Consider the following 14,271-nt stretch of genomic DNA (forward strand, 5'->3'; position numbering starts at 1 on the left):
CGATATAGAAAAAATATCATTGACGATTGTATGTGTCGCAGCATAGTAAGAGAAGCGCCAATAATCCGGCTGCTATAAACAAATGTACACGTTGCAACGAGTTAATTTCGAACAATCTCGAAAAAATCCGTTATTTAATGAAAATAATGTACCTAAACAAATTCGAAAGATTTATAATGATGTCCTGATTTAGAAAAAATAGCATTGACAATTGTACGTGTTACAGCATGGTAAGAGAAGCGCCAATAATTCGGCTGCTAAACAAATGTATATGTTGTAACGAGTTAATTTCGAACAATCTCGAAAAAATTCATTCAATAAAAATAAGTCGGTAAATGGACACTTCTTCTCTCTTAATTTTTTCCTAATAATAAATATTGAAACATGTTCGTTCCTGTTTGGTCAAGTCCAAGTTTTCACGTACGAGCCAAATAAATTTTGACAGTGACATGGAACGGAAACTATAAAACTGAATACGATTTTTTATAGATGTTACACCGATAAATAATATTCCATCATAAATACCAAGTTTCTTTCTTTTTATGTTGAAAAAACTATTCCGGATATCGATTGATATTATTCCAACTGTTACTTTCAAGTTAGTGCTGTCTTTAAAAAAAAAGTCATCAAATCTTTTCTATCGAATCTTCTTATCGGAGAAAAATTGGAGATAAAAAAACGGGAAAACTTGGGCTGCTACAAAAATCAAAATTGTGATTCGGAAAACTTATGACCATGCTTCGAGTTCGACAAAGGGACAATGAAATTATAGACGATATATATAGTAGACTCCTTGGGCACACAGAATCACAGTAGATCTCGGAAGTCTCGGAAGTCTCGAAACGAATATCGATCGTGATACTGTAAGAAAAATAGTGAATATGAATAACGTATTAAATATAGAAAATGTGTTTAATATAAACATGGAGAACCTCAGAAATATAGTGGACGAAGAGTTTGGAGATGAACTAGAAATGGAAATTAATAATATTGACAATATTAATATTGACATTGAAGACGAAGAACATGCGTTGTCTGACGATAGTGACTACATAAGTGATCAGAGTGAAGAGCTAACGGATTATGCAGAAAAAATTGTTACGCATTCGGAACTCCTTGCGTTGAATAATAATAAAAAGTATTGTTCAATACAATTTTATTATTCAACGGGTGGTGCACTAACTCTGTGTGCTGAATGCATGGTTCGTCTGGCGGACACTGATATTGAAGTATTGTATGCCGTTAGGAAGCACGAGATAGATACTCTCAATGCGCTAAACAGCCGATTTTGCTCCAATTGCCAACAGTCCGTCTGTATGATAATGCCATGCAATATGTGCCCAATTTGCACCGCGTAAAAAAAAAAAAGACGATATTGTGGACAAATCACGTGCAAGTGCAAGTGCAAGTGCTTCGTGGGACGCAATATAAAAAAAAAAAAAATGGAACATCTCGAGCGAGTGGAACGCGAGCTGCTAGAACAATGCAGCCAGGTCGCTACTTTGGTGGAGTGTTTCGCGTGGCTGCAACAATGCGATGAGTGTATCGAACAACTCGAAGAACTTAGTCGTGTTAAGCGTCCTCGACTCACCGTTGCAAATAGACAATCTGTGGTGGCGAGGATCGCACGACTCGCGGGTGCAAAGGTACAATTAGAAAGACGTTTCGTGCACGTTGGTGGCGAGTACGCGAGCACCAGTAGAGACAATGGATCTCTCGTTTGGCGCGAGATTGATACGGCGTTTGAAAGCCGTATATTGACTGGTGCGGTGATCAACGTGAACTATATCGAGCCGCGACGATTTTTGGAAGATGCCGGTGGTGTAGTGCTCGAACGAGTGCGAGACATTATAGAAAGACACGATAATGTAAAAGTGAACACCGCGTTCAACGGCGAGTTTGTGACGGGCGATAAACGCGCCAATAAAAGTATAAACACTAAGAATAGTGAACTCTTTCGAGTGTCAAATGTGGATGAGTGGTACGAGCAGCACATCATTGAACCTATGTTGGCATCGCTCGAAGAATTTCAAGAACGCGACAGTGGATGGGCGCTATCACGTATATTAAATTTAACAATTAATGTTAATAAATATAATCCCATGCACGCAGGGTGTTACATCGAGTTACCGCGGGAAATTATGTTAAAGAGAGCGGTAATTAACGTGCAGTCAACGGATAATGCGTGTTTCGCATGGTCAGTGGTCGCGGCCTTGCATCCGGTCGAAAGGCATACAAATCGGGAATCATCGTATCCACATTATACGACGGTGTTAAATCTCCAAGACATTACGTTTCCGATGACGTTGAATCAAATTAAAAAGTTCGAACATCTCAACGAAATCTCTATCAACGTCTACGGTATCAAGAAAAAGGAGATTCTCCCAATACATCTGACAACAAAGAAAATGGAGAAACATGCAAATTTGTTGTACATGCAGGATCCGCGCGACGATAATGGACACTTCGCGTACATCAAAAACTTATCCCGTCTTGTGAGCTCGCAACTAAGTAAAAAAGAACACAAGAAATACTTTTGTGATCGGTACGTATGCACATTTTTTTAACAAAATATGTAAAATATTTTATAATTGTTAATTTAAATGCTAAAAATACTAAAAAAATATGTTTTCCGTTTGCAGATGTTTACATTATTTTAAGTCATCTGAGAAATTGGAATCGCATACGGTGGATTGCGAACGGATGAACGATTGCGCCATCCGACTGCCGAATGAGGACGACAAGTGGCTCAACTTCAAAAACTACTGCAACAAAGAACGACTTCCATTCATCGTCTACGCAGATCTTGAGTGCATACTGCGAAGGATGGAGCCGCAAAGAGAAAACACGTCGTACACATATCAACAACAACAACACAAGGTATTTAGCGTAGGATATTATGTGCGATGCTCGTACGACAATGCGTTATCGACGTATCAATTTCGTCGCGGCGAAGACTGCGTTGCATGGTTCGTTCAACAACTCGAAAATTTGGCGCATCAAATAAAAATTTTGTTATCCGCGAATGTCCCTATGGAAACATTATCGAGAGATCAGTGGGAGACATACCGTAGCGCAACGCGTTGTCACATTTGTGAGAAATCATTTGCGTCGGACGACACGCGGGTACGTGATCATTGCCACCTTACCGGTCGTTACCGCGGACCCGCACATTCGAATTGCAATCTAAACTATAAAAAATCATATTGCATTCCTGTAGTCTTTCACAATTTATCCGGTTATGACGCGCACTTTGTTATCACAGAAATAGCTACGGCATACGAAGGCAAAATTGACGTGCTGCCGATAACAAAGGAAAAATACATTTCATTCACTAAACATGTCAAAGATAGATCAGATTCGCAAAATTGTGTACAATTACGATTCATCGATTCGTACAAATTTTTGAGTACCAGTCTCGATAAATTGACATCTTTTTTAAGTAGAGAGAAATTGAAAATTTTACATTCCGAATTTTCCACGTTATCGAACGAGGATTTTGATTTGTTGACGCGTAAAGGTGTCTTTCCTTATGAATATGTGGATCATGCGGACAAGCTGCAGGACACGCGCCTACCATCGCGCGAATCATTTTATAGTTCGTTAACCGGTGACACAGTGTCGGAGAATGATTACGCGCACGCCGTGAACATCTGGCAGCGGTTCTCTATTGAAACCTTAGGCGAATATAGCGATCTATATTTGAAGACTGATGTCTTGTTATTGGCCGACGTTTTTGAAAATTTCCGTGAAAATTGTATCAAAAGTTACAGTCTCGATCCCGCTCATTACTACACATTGCCAGGTTTCACGTGGGACGCCATGCTGAAACATACGCGTGTAAAATTTGAGTTGCTCACCGACATCGATATGGTTATGTTTATCGAGCGCGGTATACGCGGCGGCCTCAGTCAATGTTCCAACAGATACACGCAGGCCAATAACAAGTACATGCGTTCGTACGACCCGTCGAAACCGTCGTCGTATTTGATGTACTACGACGTGAACAATTTATACGGATGGGCGATGTGTCAACCGCTGCCCTATGCCAAATTTCGATGGGTTGAAGACATCGCGAACTTTGATGTGAGCGCGATCGCTCCGGATTCGCCTACGGGTTATATTCTCGAGGTCGATCTCGAGTATCCGCATCATCTGCACGATCGACACACCGACTTACCTTTCTGTCCGACGCGCGATAAACCACCCGGCACGCGACAGAATAAACTTCTCGCGACGCTATATGACAAAAAGCGATATGTCATCCACTATCGTAACCTGCAGCAATGTACGCGCCACGGTCTTCGTATCGCAAAGATACACCGCGTACTACAATTCGTTCAATCCACCTGGCTCCGCGATTACATCGAACTTAATACACAGTTTAGAATGTGCGCGAAAAACGATTTCGAAAAAAATTTATACAAATTAATGAACAACGCGGTATTCGGTAAAACGATGGAAAATGTCCGGAATCACGTGGATGTAAAATTGATAACGAAATGGGACGGACGATACGGTGCGGAGGCAATGATCGCGAAACCAAATTTCCACAGCCGCAGCGTCTTTGCGGAAAATTTAATCGCCGTCGAACTGCGTAAACTCGAGGTAAAATTCAACAAGCCGATTTATGTGGGTATGTGTATACTCGATATATCAAAAATCTGCTTGTATGAATTTCACCACGAATATATGTTACCGCTGTATCGCGACAAATGTAAAATCATGTACACCGACACAGACAGTCTTGTATATCACATTGAATGTGATGATGTGTACGAGACGATGAAACGTGATATCGCTAGATTCGATACAAGCGATTATCCGGCGGACAACGCATATGGTATGTCTCTCGTGAATAAAAAAGTACCCGGCCTAATGAAGGACGAAAATAACGGTGCGATTATGACGGAATTTGTTGGACTCAGAGCGAAAATGTATGCGATGAGAGTGGATGGTAAAAAGGACATCAAAAAGGCGAAAGGTGTAAAAAATAACGTCGTAGCGCGAACAATAACGTTCGATGATTATACACGGTGTTTGAATGAAGAGATCGAAATGACTCGTCGCCAGTCATGTATAAGATCCAAGTTACACCAAGTATATACGATATCCGAATCAAAAATTGCTCTGAGTCCATACGATGACAAACGATACATCATACCGGATTCGACGGAAACGTTACCATGGGGACATTGGCGAATACCTTTGTAATATACATGTATTTTTTATATATAGTTTTATACATATATATGTACATATATACGTATTTCTTATAGTTTATATATACAACATATGTACATATGTATGTATGTAATGTACAGTATGTAATGTACATATATATGTATTTATGTACGTGTGTACGTATATACATATTTGTAGTTTATGTACATATGTACGTATGTATTTATGTATGTACATATGTACGTATGTATTTATGTACGTATGTACATATGTACGTATGTACATATGTACAGTATGTACAGTATGTAATGTACGTACATATATATGTACGTATGCACATACATATGTACGTATGCACATACATATGTACGTATGTATGTACATATGTACGTATGTACATATGTACAGTATGTAATGTACGTACATATATATGTACGTATGCACATACATATGTACGTACATTATGTATGTACATATGTACGTATGTATTTATGTACATATGTACGTATGTATTTATGTACGTGTGTACGTATGTATTTATGTACGTGTGTACGTATGTATATACATACTTGTAGTTTATGTACATATGTACATATGTATGTATGTATGTACATATGTACATATGTATTTATGTACGTATGTATATACATACTTGTAGTTTATGCACATATGTACGTATGCATATACATATGTATGTATTTCTTATAGTTTATATGTACTTGTAGTTTATATGTACTTGTAGTTTATATGTACTTGTAATTTATATGTACTTGTAGTTTATATGTACGTATTTCCCGTAGTTTTATACATTTTATATCTTAAGTTCATCGTAGTTAGTCCATCAGTATAGTTTCTTTATGAAAATGTAATGGAAGAAAAAATAAGACTTGTTGTATATATTTTTATGTAAATATTTTTTTATATAAATATTTTTATATTTGTTTACAATAAATGAATTAAATCACATTATTTTTGTGTATCCAAGAATTGTGTGACCCATCAAATCCCAACCACTTGACGTAAACCTTATCTCCTTTCCTACGCAGTACTTTCTCCACGAGATACACGTCCGGATGAGTCGCGCGATGCAACTCGTGCTCGTAGAACGCTCCAGCAATGAATTCTCCGCGATAGTCTTCGAGTAGATAGGTTACGGGATTAGTACGCTGCACTTTAACGCTCCAGCCAGAAGAAATTTTCCACGAAGACGTGTCATAATTCGAGGATACGACGATCTGTGGCAAGCTGACATCGTCGAGATGCGTCCATATTCGAATTTCAACAGAGGTCATCATTACATACTCACCGTTATCGATGCGTTGAGCAAATATGCCTGGGCCGTACCGCTTAAGAGCAAGATCGGAAGCGAGACAGCTAACGCTATCGCCGAGATAATTCGAGAGAGCGGAAGATGCCCGAGAAATTTGCAAACGGATATGGGGAAGGAGTTTTACAACGCCGATGTGCAGAAACTCTTGAAAAAACATAGCGTTAATCATTATTCCACGTATTCGATATTGAAGGCATCGATCGTCGAACGGTTCAATCGCACACTTAAAAACGACATGTGGAAGATGTTTACACTTAATGGTACTTACAAGTGGGTCGACGCGCTGCCACGTCTCGTGTTAGATTACAACGCGCGCAAACATCGCACTATTGGCATGCGACCCATTGACGTAACTCCCGCGATCGCTAAAAAACTCTTGGGCACGGTGTACAGCGCGATAAAGATCGCAGGTCCAGCAAAATTCAAAGTAGGCGAATCGGTACGCGTGAGCAAGTACAAGACAGTTTTCGAAAAAGGTTACACGCCAAATTGGACCACCGAGGTGTTTAAGATCGTTAAAGTGCAGCGTACTAATCCCGTAACTTATCTACTCGAAGACTATCGCGGAGAATTCATTGCTGGAGCATTCTACGAGCACGAGTTGCATCGCGCGACTCATCCGGACGTGTATCTCGTGGAGAAAGTACTGCGTAGGAAAGGAGATAAGGTTTACGTCAAGTGGTTGGGATTTGATGGGTCACACAATTCTTGGATACACAAAAATAATGTGATTTAATTCATTTATTGTAAACAAATATAAAAATATTTATATAAAAAAATATTTACATAAAAATATATACAACAAGTCTTATTTTTTCTTCCATTACATTTTCATAAAGAAACTATACTGATGGACTAACTACGATGAACTTAAGATATAAAATGTATAAAACTACGGGAAATACGTACATATAAACTACAAGTACATATAAATTACAAGTACATATAAACTACAAGTACATATAAACTACAAGTACATATAAACTATAAGAAATACATACATATGTATATGCATACGTACATATGTGCATAAACTACAAGTATGTATATACATACGTACATAAATACATATGTACATATGTACATACATACATACATATGTACATATGTACATAAACTACAAGTATGTATATACATACGTACACACGTACATAAATACATACGTACACACGTACATAAATACATACGTACATATGTACATAAATACATACGTACATATGTACATACATAATGTACGTACATATGTATGTGCATACGTACATATATATGTACGTACATTACATACTGTACATATGTACATACGTACATATGTACATACATACGTACATATGTATGTGCATACGTACATATGTATGTGCATACGTACATATATATGTACGTACATTACATACTGTACATACTGTACATATGTACATACGTACATATGTACATACGTACATAAATACATACGTACATATGTACATACATAAATACATACGTACATATGTACATAAACTACAAATATGTATATACGTACACACGTACATAAATACATATATATGTACATTACATACTGTACATTACATACATACATATGTACATATGTTGTATATATAAACTATAAGAAATACGTATATATGTACATATATATGTATAAAACTATATATAAAAAATACATGTATATTACAAAGGTATTCGCCAATGTCCCCATGGTAACGTTTCCGTCGAATCCGGTATGATGTATCGTTTGTCATCGTATGGACTCAGAGCAATTTTTGATTCGGATATCGTATATACTTGGTGTAACTTGGATCTTATACATGACTGGCGACGAGTCATTTCGATCTCTTCATTCAAACACCGTGTATAATCATCGAACGTTATTGTTCGCGCTACGACGTTATTTTTTACACCTTTCGCCTTTTTGATGTCCTTTTTACCATCCACTCTCATCGCATACATTTTCGCTCTGAGTCCAACAAATTCCGTCATAATCGCACCGTTATTTTCGTCCTTCATTAGGCCGGGTACTTTTTTATTCACGAGAGACATACCATATGCGTTGTCCGCCGGATAATCGCTTGTATCGAATCTAGCGATATCACGTTTCATCGTCTCGTACACATCATCACATTCAATGTGATATACAAGACTGTCTGTGTCGGTGTACATGATTTTACATTTGTCGCGATACAGCGGTAACATATATTCGTGGTGAAATTCATACAAGCAGATTTTTGATATATCGAGTATACACATACCCACATAAATCGGCTTGTTGAATTTTACCTCGAGTTTACGCAGTTCGACGGCGATTAAATTTTCCGCAAAGACGCTGCGGCTGTGGAAATTTGGTTTCGCGATCATTGCCTCCGCACCGTATCGTCCGTCCCATTTCGTTATCAATTTTACATCCACGTGATTCCGGACATTTTCCATCGTTTTACCGAATACCGCGTTGTTCATTAATTTGTATAAATTTTTTTCGAAATCGTTTTTCGCGCACATTCTAAACTGTGTATTAAGTTCGATGTAATCGCGGAGCCAGGTGGATTGAACGAATTGTAGTACGCGGTGTATCTTTGCGATACGAAGACCGTGGCGCGTACATTGCTGCAGGTTACGATAGTGGATGACATATCGCTTTTTGTCATATAGCGTCGCGAGAAGTTTATTCTGTCGCGTGCCGGGTGGTTTATCGCGCGTCGGACAGAAAGGTAAGTCGGTGTGTCGATCGTGCAGATGATGCGGATACTCGAGATCGACCTCGAGAATATAACCCGTAGGCGAATCCGGAGCGATCGCGCTCACATCAAAGTTCGCGATGTCTTCAACCCATCGAAATTTGGCATAGGGCAGCGGTTGACACATCGCCCATCCGTATAAATTGTTCACGTCGTAGTACATCAAATACGACGACGGTTTCGACGGGTCGTACGAACGCATGTACTTGTTATTGGCCTGCGTGTATCTGTTGGAACATTGACTGAGGCCGCCGCGTATACCGCGCTCGATAAACATAACCATATCGATGTCGGTGAGCAACTCAAATTTTACACGCGTATGTTTCAGCATGGCGTCCCACGTGAAACCTGGCAATGTGTAGTAATGAGCGGGATCGAGACTGTAACTTTTGATACAATTTTCACGGAAATTTTCAAAAACGTCGGCCAATAACAAGACATCAGTCTTCAAATATAGATCGCTATATTCGCCTAAGGTTTCAATAGAGAACCGCTGCCAGATGTTCACGGCGTGCGCGTAATCATTCTCCGACACTGTGTCACCGGTTAACGAACTATAAAATGATTCGCGCGATGGTAGGCGCGTGTCCTGCAGCTTGTCCGCATGATCCACATATTCATAAGGAAAGACACCTTTACGCGTCAACAAATCAAAATCCTCGTTCGATAACGTGGAAAATTCGGAATGTAAAATTTTCAATTTCTCTCTACTTAAAAAAGATGTCAATTTATCGAGACTGGTACTCAAAAATTTGTACGAATCGATGAATCGTAATTGTACACAATTTTGCGAATCTGATCTATCTTTGACATGTTTAGTGAATGAAATGTATTTTTCCTTTGTTATCGGCAGCACGTCAATTTTGCCTTCGTATGCCGTAGCTATTTCTGTGATAACAAAGTGCGCGTCATAACCGGATAAATTGTGAAAGACTACAGGAATGCAATATGATTTTTTATAGTTTAGATTGCAATTCGAATGTGCGGGTCCGCGGTAACGACCGGTAAGGTGGCAATGATCACGTACCCGCGTGTCGTCCGACGCAAATGATTTCTCACAAATGTGACAACGCGTTGCGCTACGGTATGTCTCCCACTGATCTCTCGATAATGTTTCCATAGGGACATTCGCGGATAACAAAATTTTTATTTGATGCGCCAAATTTTCGAGTTGTTGAACGAACCATGCAACGCAGTCTTCGCCGCGACGAAATTGATACGTCGATAACGCATTGTCGTACGAGCATCGCACATAATATCCTACGCTAAATACCTTGTGTTGTTGTTGTTGATATGTGTACGACGTGTTTTCTCTTTGCGGCTCCATCCTTCGCAGTATGCACTCAAGATCTGCGTAGACGATGAATGGAAGTCGTTCTTTGTTGCAGTAGTTTTTGAAGTTGAGCCACTTGTCGTCCTCATTCGGCAGTCGGATGGCGCAATCGTTCATCCGTTCGCAATCCACCGTATGCGATTCCAATTTCTCAGATGACTTAAAATAATGTAAACATCTGCAAACGGAAAACATATTTTTTTAGTATTTTTAGCATTTAAATTAACAATTATAAAATATTTTACATATTTTGTTAAAAAAATGTGCATACGTACCGATCACAAAAGTATTTCTTGTGTTCTTTTTTACTTAGTTGCGAGCTCACAAGACGGGATAAGTTTTTGATGTACGCGAAGTGTCCATTATCGTCGCGCGGATCCTGCATGTACAACAAATTTGCATGTTTCTCCATTTTCTTTGTTGTCAGATGTATTGGGAGAATCTCCTTTTTCTTGATACCGTAGACGTTGATAGAGATTTCGTTGAGATGTTCGAACTTTTTAATTTGATTCAACGTCATCGGAAACGTAATGTCTTGGAGATTTAACACCGTCGTATAATGTGGATACGATGATTCCCGATTTGTATGCCTTTCGACCGGATGCAAGGCCGCGACCACTGACCATGCGAAACACGCATTATCCGTTGACTGCACGTTAATTACCGCTCTCTTTAACATAATTTCCCGCGGTAACTCGATGTAACACCCTGCGTGCATGGGATTATATTTATTAACATTAATTGTTAAATTTAATATACGTGATAGCGCCCATCCACTGTCGCGTTCTTGAAATTCTTCGAGCGATGCCAACATAGGTTCAATGATGTGCTGCTCGTACCACTCATCCACATTTGACACTCGAAAGAGTTCACTATTCTTAGTGTTTATACTTTTATTGGCGCGTTTATCGCCCGTCACAAACTCGCCGTTGAACGCGGTGTTCACTTTTACATTATCGTGTCTTTCTATAATGTCTCGCACTCGTTCGAGCACTACACCACCGGCATCTTCCAAAAATCGTCGCGGCTCGATATAGTTCACGTTGATCACCGCACCAGTCAATATACGGCTTTCAAACGCCGTATCAATCTCGCGCCAAACGAGAGATCCATTGTCTCTACTGGTGCTCGCGTACTCGCCACCAACGTGCACGAAACGTCTTTCTAATTGTACCTTTGCACCCGCGAGTCGTGCGATCCTCGCCACCACAGATTGTCTATTTGCAACGGTGAGTCGAGGACGCTTAACACGACTAAGTTCTTCGAGTTGTTCGATACACTCATCGCATTGTTGCAGCCACGCGAAACACTCCACCAAAGTAGCGACCTGGCTGCATTGTTCTAGCAGCTCGCGTTCCACTCGCTCGAGATGTTCCATTTTTTTTTTTTTTATATTGCGTCCCACGAAGCACTTGCACTTGCACTTGCACGTGATTTGTCCACAATATCGTCTTTTTTTTTTTTACGCGGTGCAAATTGGGCACATATTGCATGGCATTATCATACAGACGGACTGTTGGCAATTGGAGCAAAATCGGCTGTTTAGCGCATTGAGAGTATCTATCTCGTGCTTCCTAACGGCATACAATACTCCAATATCAGTGTCCGCCAGACGAACCATGCATTCAGCACACAGAGTTAGTGCACCACCCGTTGAATAATAAAATTGTATTGAACAATACTTTTTATTATTATTCAACGCAAGGAGTTCCGAATGCGTAACAATTTTTTCTGCATAATCCGTTAGCTCTTCACTCTGATCACTTATGTAGTCACTATCGTCAGACAACGCATGTTCTTCGTCTTCAATGTCAATATTAATATTGTCAATATTATTAATTTCCATTTCTAGTTCATCTCCAAACTCTTCGTCCACTATATTTCTGAGGTTCTCCATGTTTATATTAAACACATTTTCTATATTTAATACGTTATTCATATTCACTATTTTTCTTACAGTATCACGATCGATATTCGTTTCGAGACTTCCGAGACTTCCGAGATCTACTGTGATTCTGTGTGCCCAAGGAGTCTACTATATATATCGTCTATAATTTCATTGTCCCTTTGTCGAACTCGAAGCATGGTCATAAGTTTTCCGAATCACAATTTTGATTTTTGTAGCAGCCCAAGTTTTCCCGTTTTTTTATCTCCAATTTTTCTCCGATAAGAAGATTCGATAGAAAAGATTTGATGACTTTTTTTTTAAAGACAGCACTAACTTGAAAGTAACAGTTGGAATAATATCAATCGATATCCGGAATAGTTTTTTCAACATAAAAAGAAAGAAACTTGGTATTTATGATGGAATATTATTTATCGGTGTAACATCTATAAAAAATCGTATTCAGTTTTATAGTTTCCGTTCCATGTCACTGTCAAAATTTATTTGGCTCGTACGTGAAAACTTGGACTTGACCAAACAGGAACGAACATGTTTCAATATTTATTATTAGGAAAAAATTAAGAGAGAAGAAGTGTCCATTTACCGACTTATTTTTATTGAATGAATTTTTTCGAGATTGTTCGAAATTAACTCGTTACAACATATACATTTGTTTAGCAGCCGAATTATTGGCGCTTCTCTTACCATGCTGTAACACGTACAATTGTCAATGCTATTTTTTCTAAATCAGGACATCATTATAAATCTTTCGAATTTGTTTAGGTACATTATTTTCATTAAATAACGGATTTTTTCGAGATTGTTCGAAATTAACTCGTTGCAACGTGTACATTTGTTTATAGCAGCCGGATTATTGGCGCTTCTCTTACTATGCTGCGACACATACAATCGTCAATGATATTTTTTCTATATCGGGACATCATTATAAATCTTTCGAATTTGTTTAGGTACATTATTTTCATTAAATAACGGATTTTTCGAGATTGTTCGAAATTAACTCGTTGCAACATGTACATTTATTTATTTATAGCAGCCGGATTATTGGCGCTTCTCTTAACATGCTGTGACACGTACAGTCGTCAATATTTTTTCTAATTCGGGACGTCATTATAAATCTCCCAAATAGCAATTTGTTTAAATACATAGCAGCCCGAATATCGGCGCTTTTTTTTCCTATGTCAATTTCTACAAAAAATATCTTTTCTAGCAGCTTTTCCTAGACAAAAAAAGACCCCCTCCTCCCTTCCCCCTCAAAAGTACATTCCAAAGGATTGTCGACAAAGCATTCCCCCTTCCCCGTGCCTACCAGTTACCCCCTCTCCTTTACCCCCGCGTCCCCGAGTTACCCCGCACACCCGCACCCCGCTCGGAGCTCCTGGGTTAGAACCGGCCTAGTATCACTACTTGTACCAGGTGTATGCATAAGTTTTTTCCGGTTTTTTAGTAAAAAAAGACACGTAATTTTTAAGGGAAATTAATTTTTTTTTATTCAAAATATTGGCCATCGGCTTTTACACATTTCGCCCATCTTTCAGGTAATTTATGAATACCATGCCAGAAAAACTGCTTGTCTTTTGCGGCAAACCATTCGTCGAACCATTTTTCAACTTCCTCAAAATTGCTGAAGTGCTGCTCTGCGAGCGCGTGCCCCATTGATGCGAAGAGGTGATAGTCAGATGGCGCCAAATCTGGGGAGTACGGTGGGTGCGGAAGGATGTCCCATCCAAACGATTTCAAGGTGTCTTTCACTGATTTTGCTGTGTGAGACGGCGCATTGTCGTGTAACAAAATCACT

At 39.1% G+C, this 14,271-nt stretch overlaps 4 protein-coding genes across 4 annotated transcripts; 2 read left to right on the plus strand and 2 right to left on the minus strand.

Moving 5' to 3' along the window:
* Nucleotides 1–1,442: 1,442 nt before the first annotated feature.
* On the plus strand, nucleotides 1,443–2,567 carry LOC148935876 (uncharacterized). The gene has a single exon (XM_089080560.1). The coding sequence runs from the start codon at nucleotides 1,443–1,445 to the stop codon at nucleotides 2,565–2,567; it is 1,125 nt and encodes a 374-aa protein (XP_088936686.1).
* A 58-nt stretch (nucleotides 2,568–2,625) lies between these two features.
* Nucleotides 2,626–6,346, plus strand: LOC148935877 (uncharacterized). The gene has a single exon (XM_089080559.1). The coding sequence runs from the start codon at nucleotides 2,626–2,628 to the stop codon at nucleotides 5,212–5,214; it is 2,589 nt and encodes an 862-aa protein (XP_088936685.1). The 3' UTR covers nucleotides 5,215–6,346.
* A 1,693-nt stretch (nucleotides 6,347–8,039) lies between these two features.
* LOC148935878 (uncharacterized) lies at nucleotides 8,040–10,765 on the minus strand. Its single transcript, XM_089080561.1, has one exon. It carries the CDS (start codon nucleotides 10,763–10,765, stop codon nucleotides 8,177–8,179), a length of 2,589 nt encoding a protein of 862 aa, XP_088936687.1. The 3' UTR covers nucleotides 8,040–8,176.
* A 58-nt stretch (nucleotides 10,766–10,823) lies between these two features.
* Nucleotides 10,824–11,948, minus strand: LOC148935879 (uncharacterized). The gene has a single exon (XM_089080562.1). The coding sequence runs from the start codon at nucleotides 11,946–11,948 to the stop codon at nucleotides 10,824–10,826; it is 1,125 nt and encodes a 374-aa protein (XP_088936688.1).
* Nucleotides 11,949–14,271: the final 2,323 nt, after the last annotated feature.

The sequence above is a fragment of the Pogonomyrmex barbatus genome, unplaced genomic scaffold (assembly GCF_055798465.1).
Source record: "Pogonomyrmex barbatus isolate J1 unplaced genomic scaffold, ASM5579846v1 scaffold31, whole genome shotgun sequence".
NCBI classification, from domain to species: domain Eukaryota; kingdom Metazoa; phylum Arthropoda; class Insecta; order Hymenoptera; family Formicidae; genus Pogonomyrmex; species Pogonomyrmex barbatus.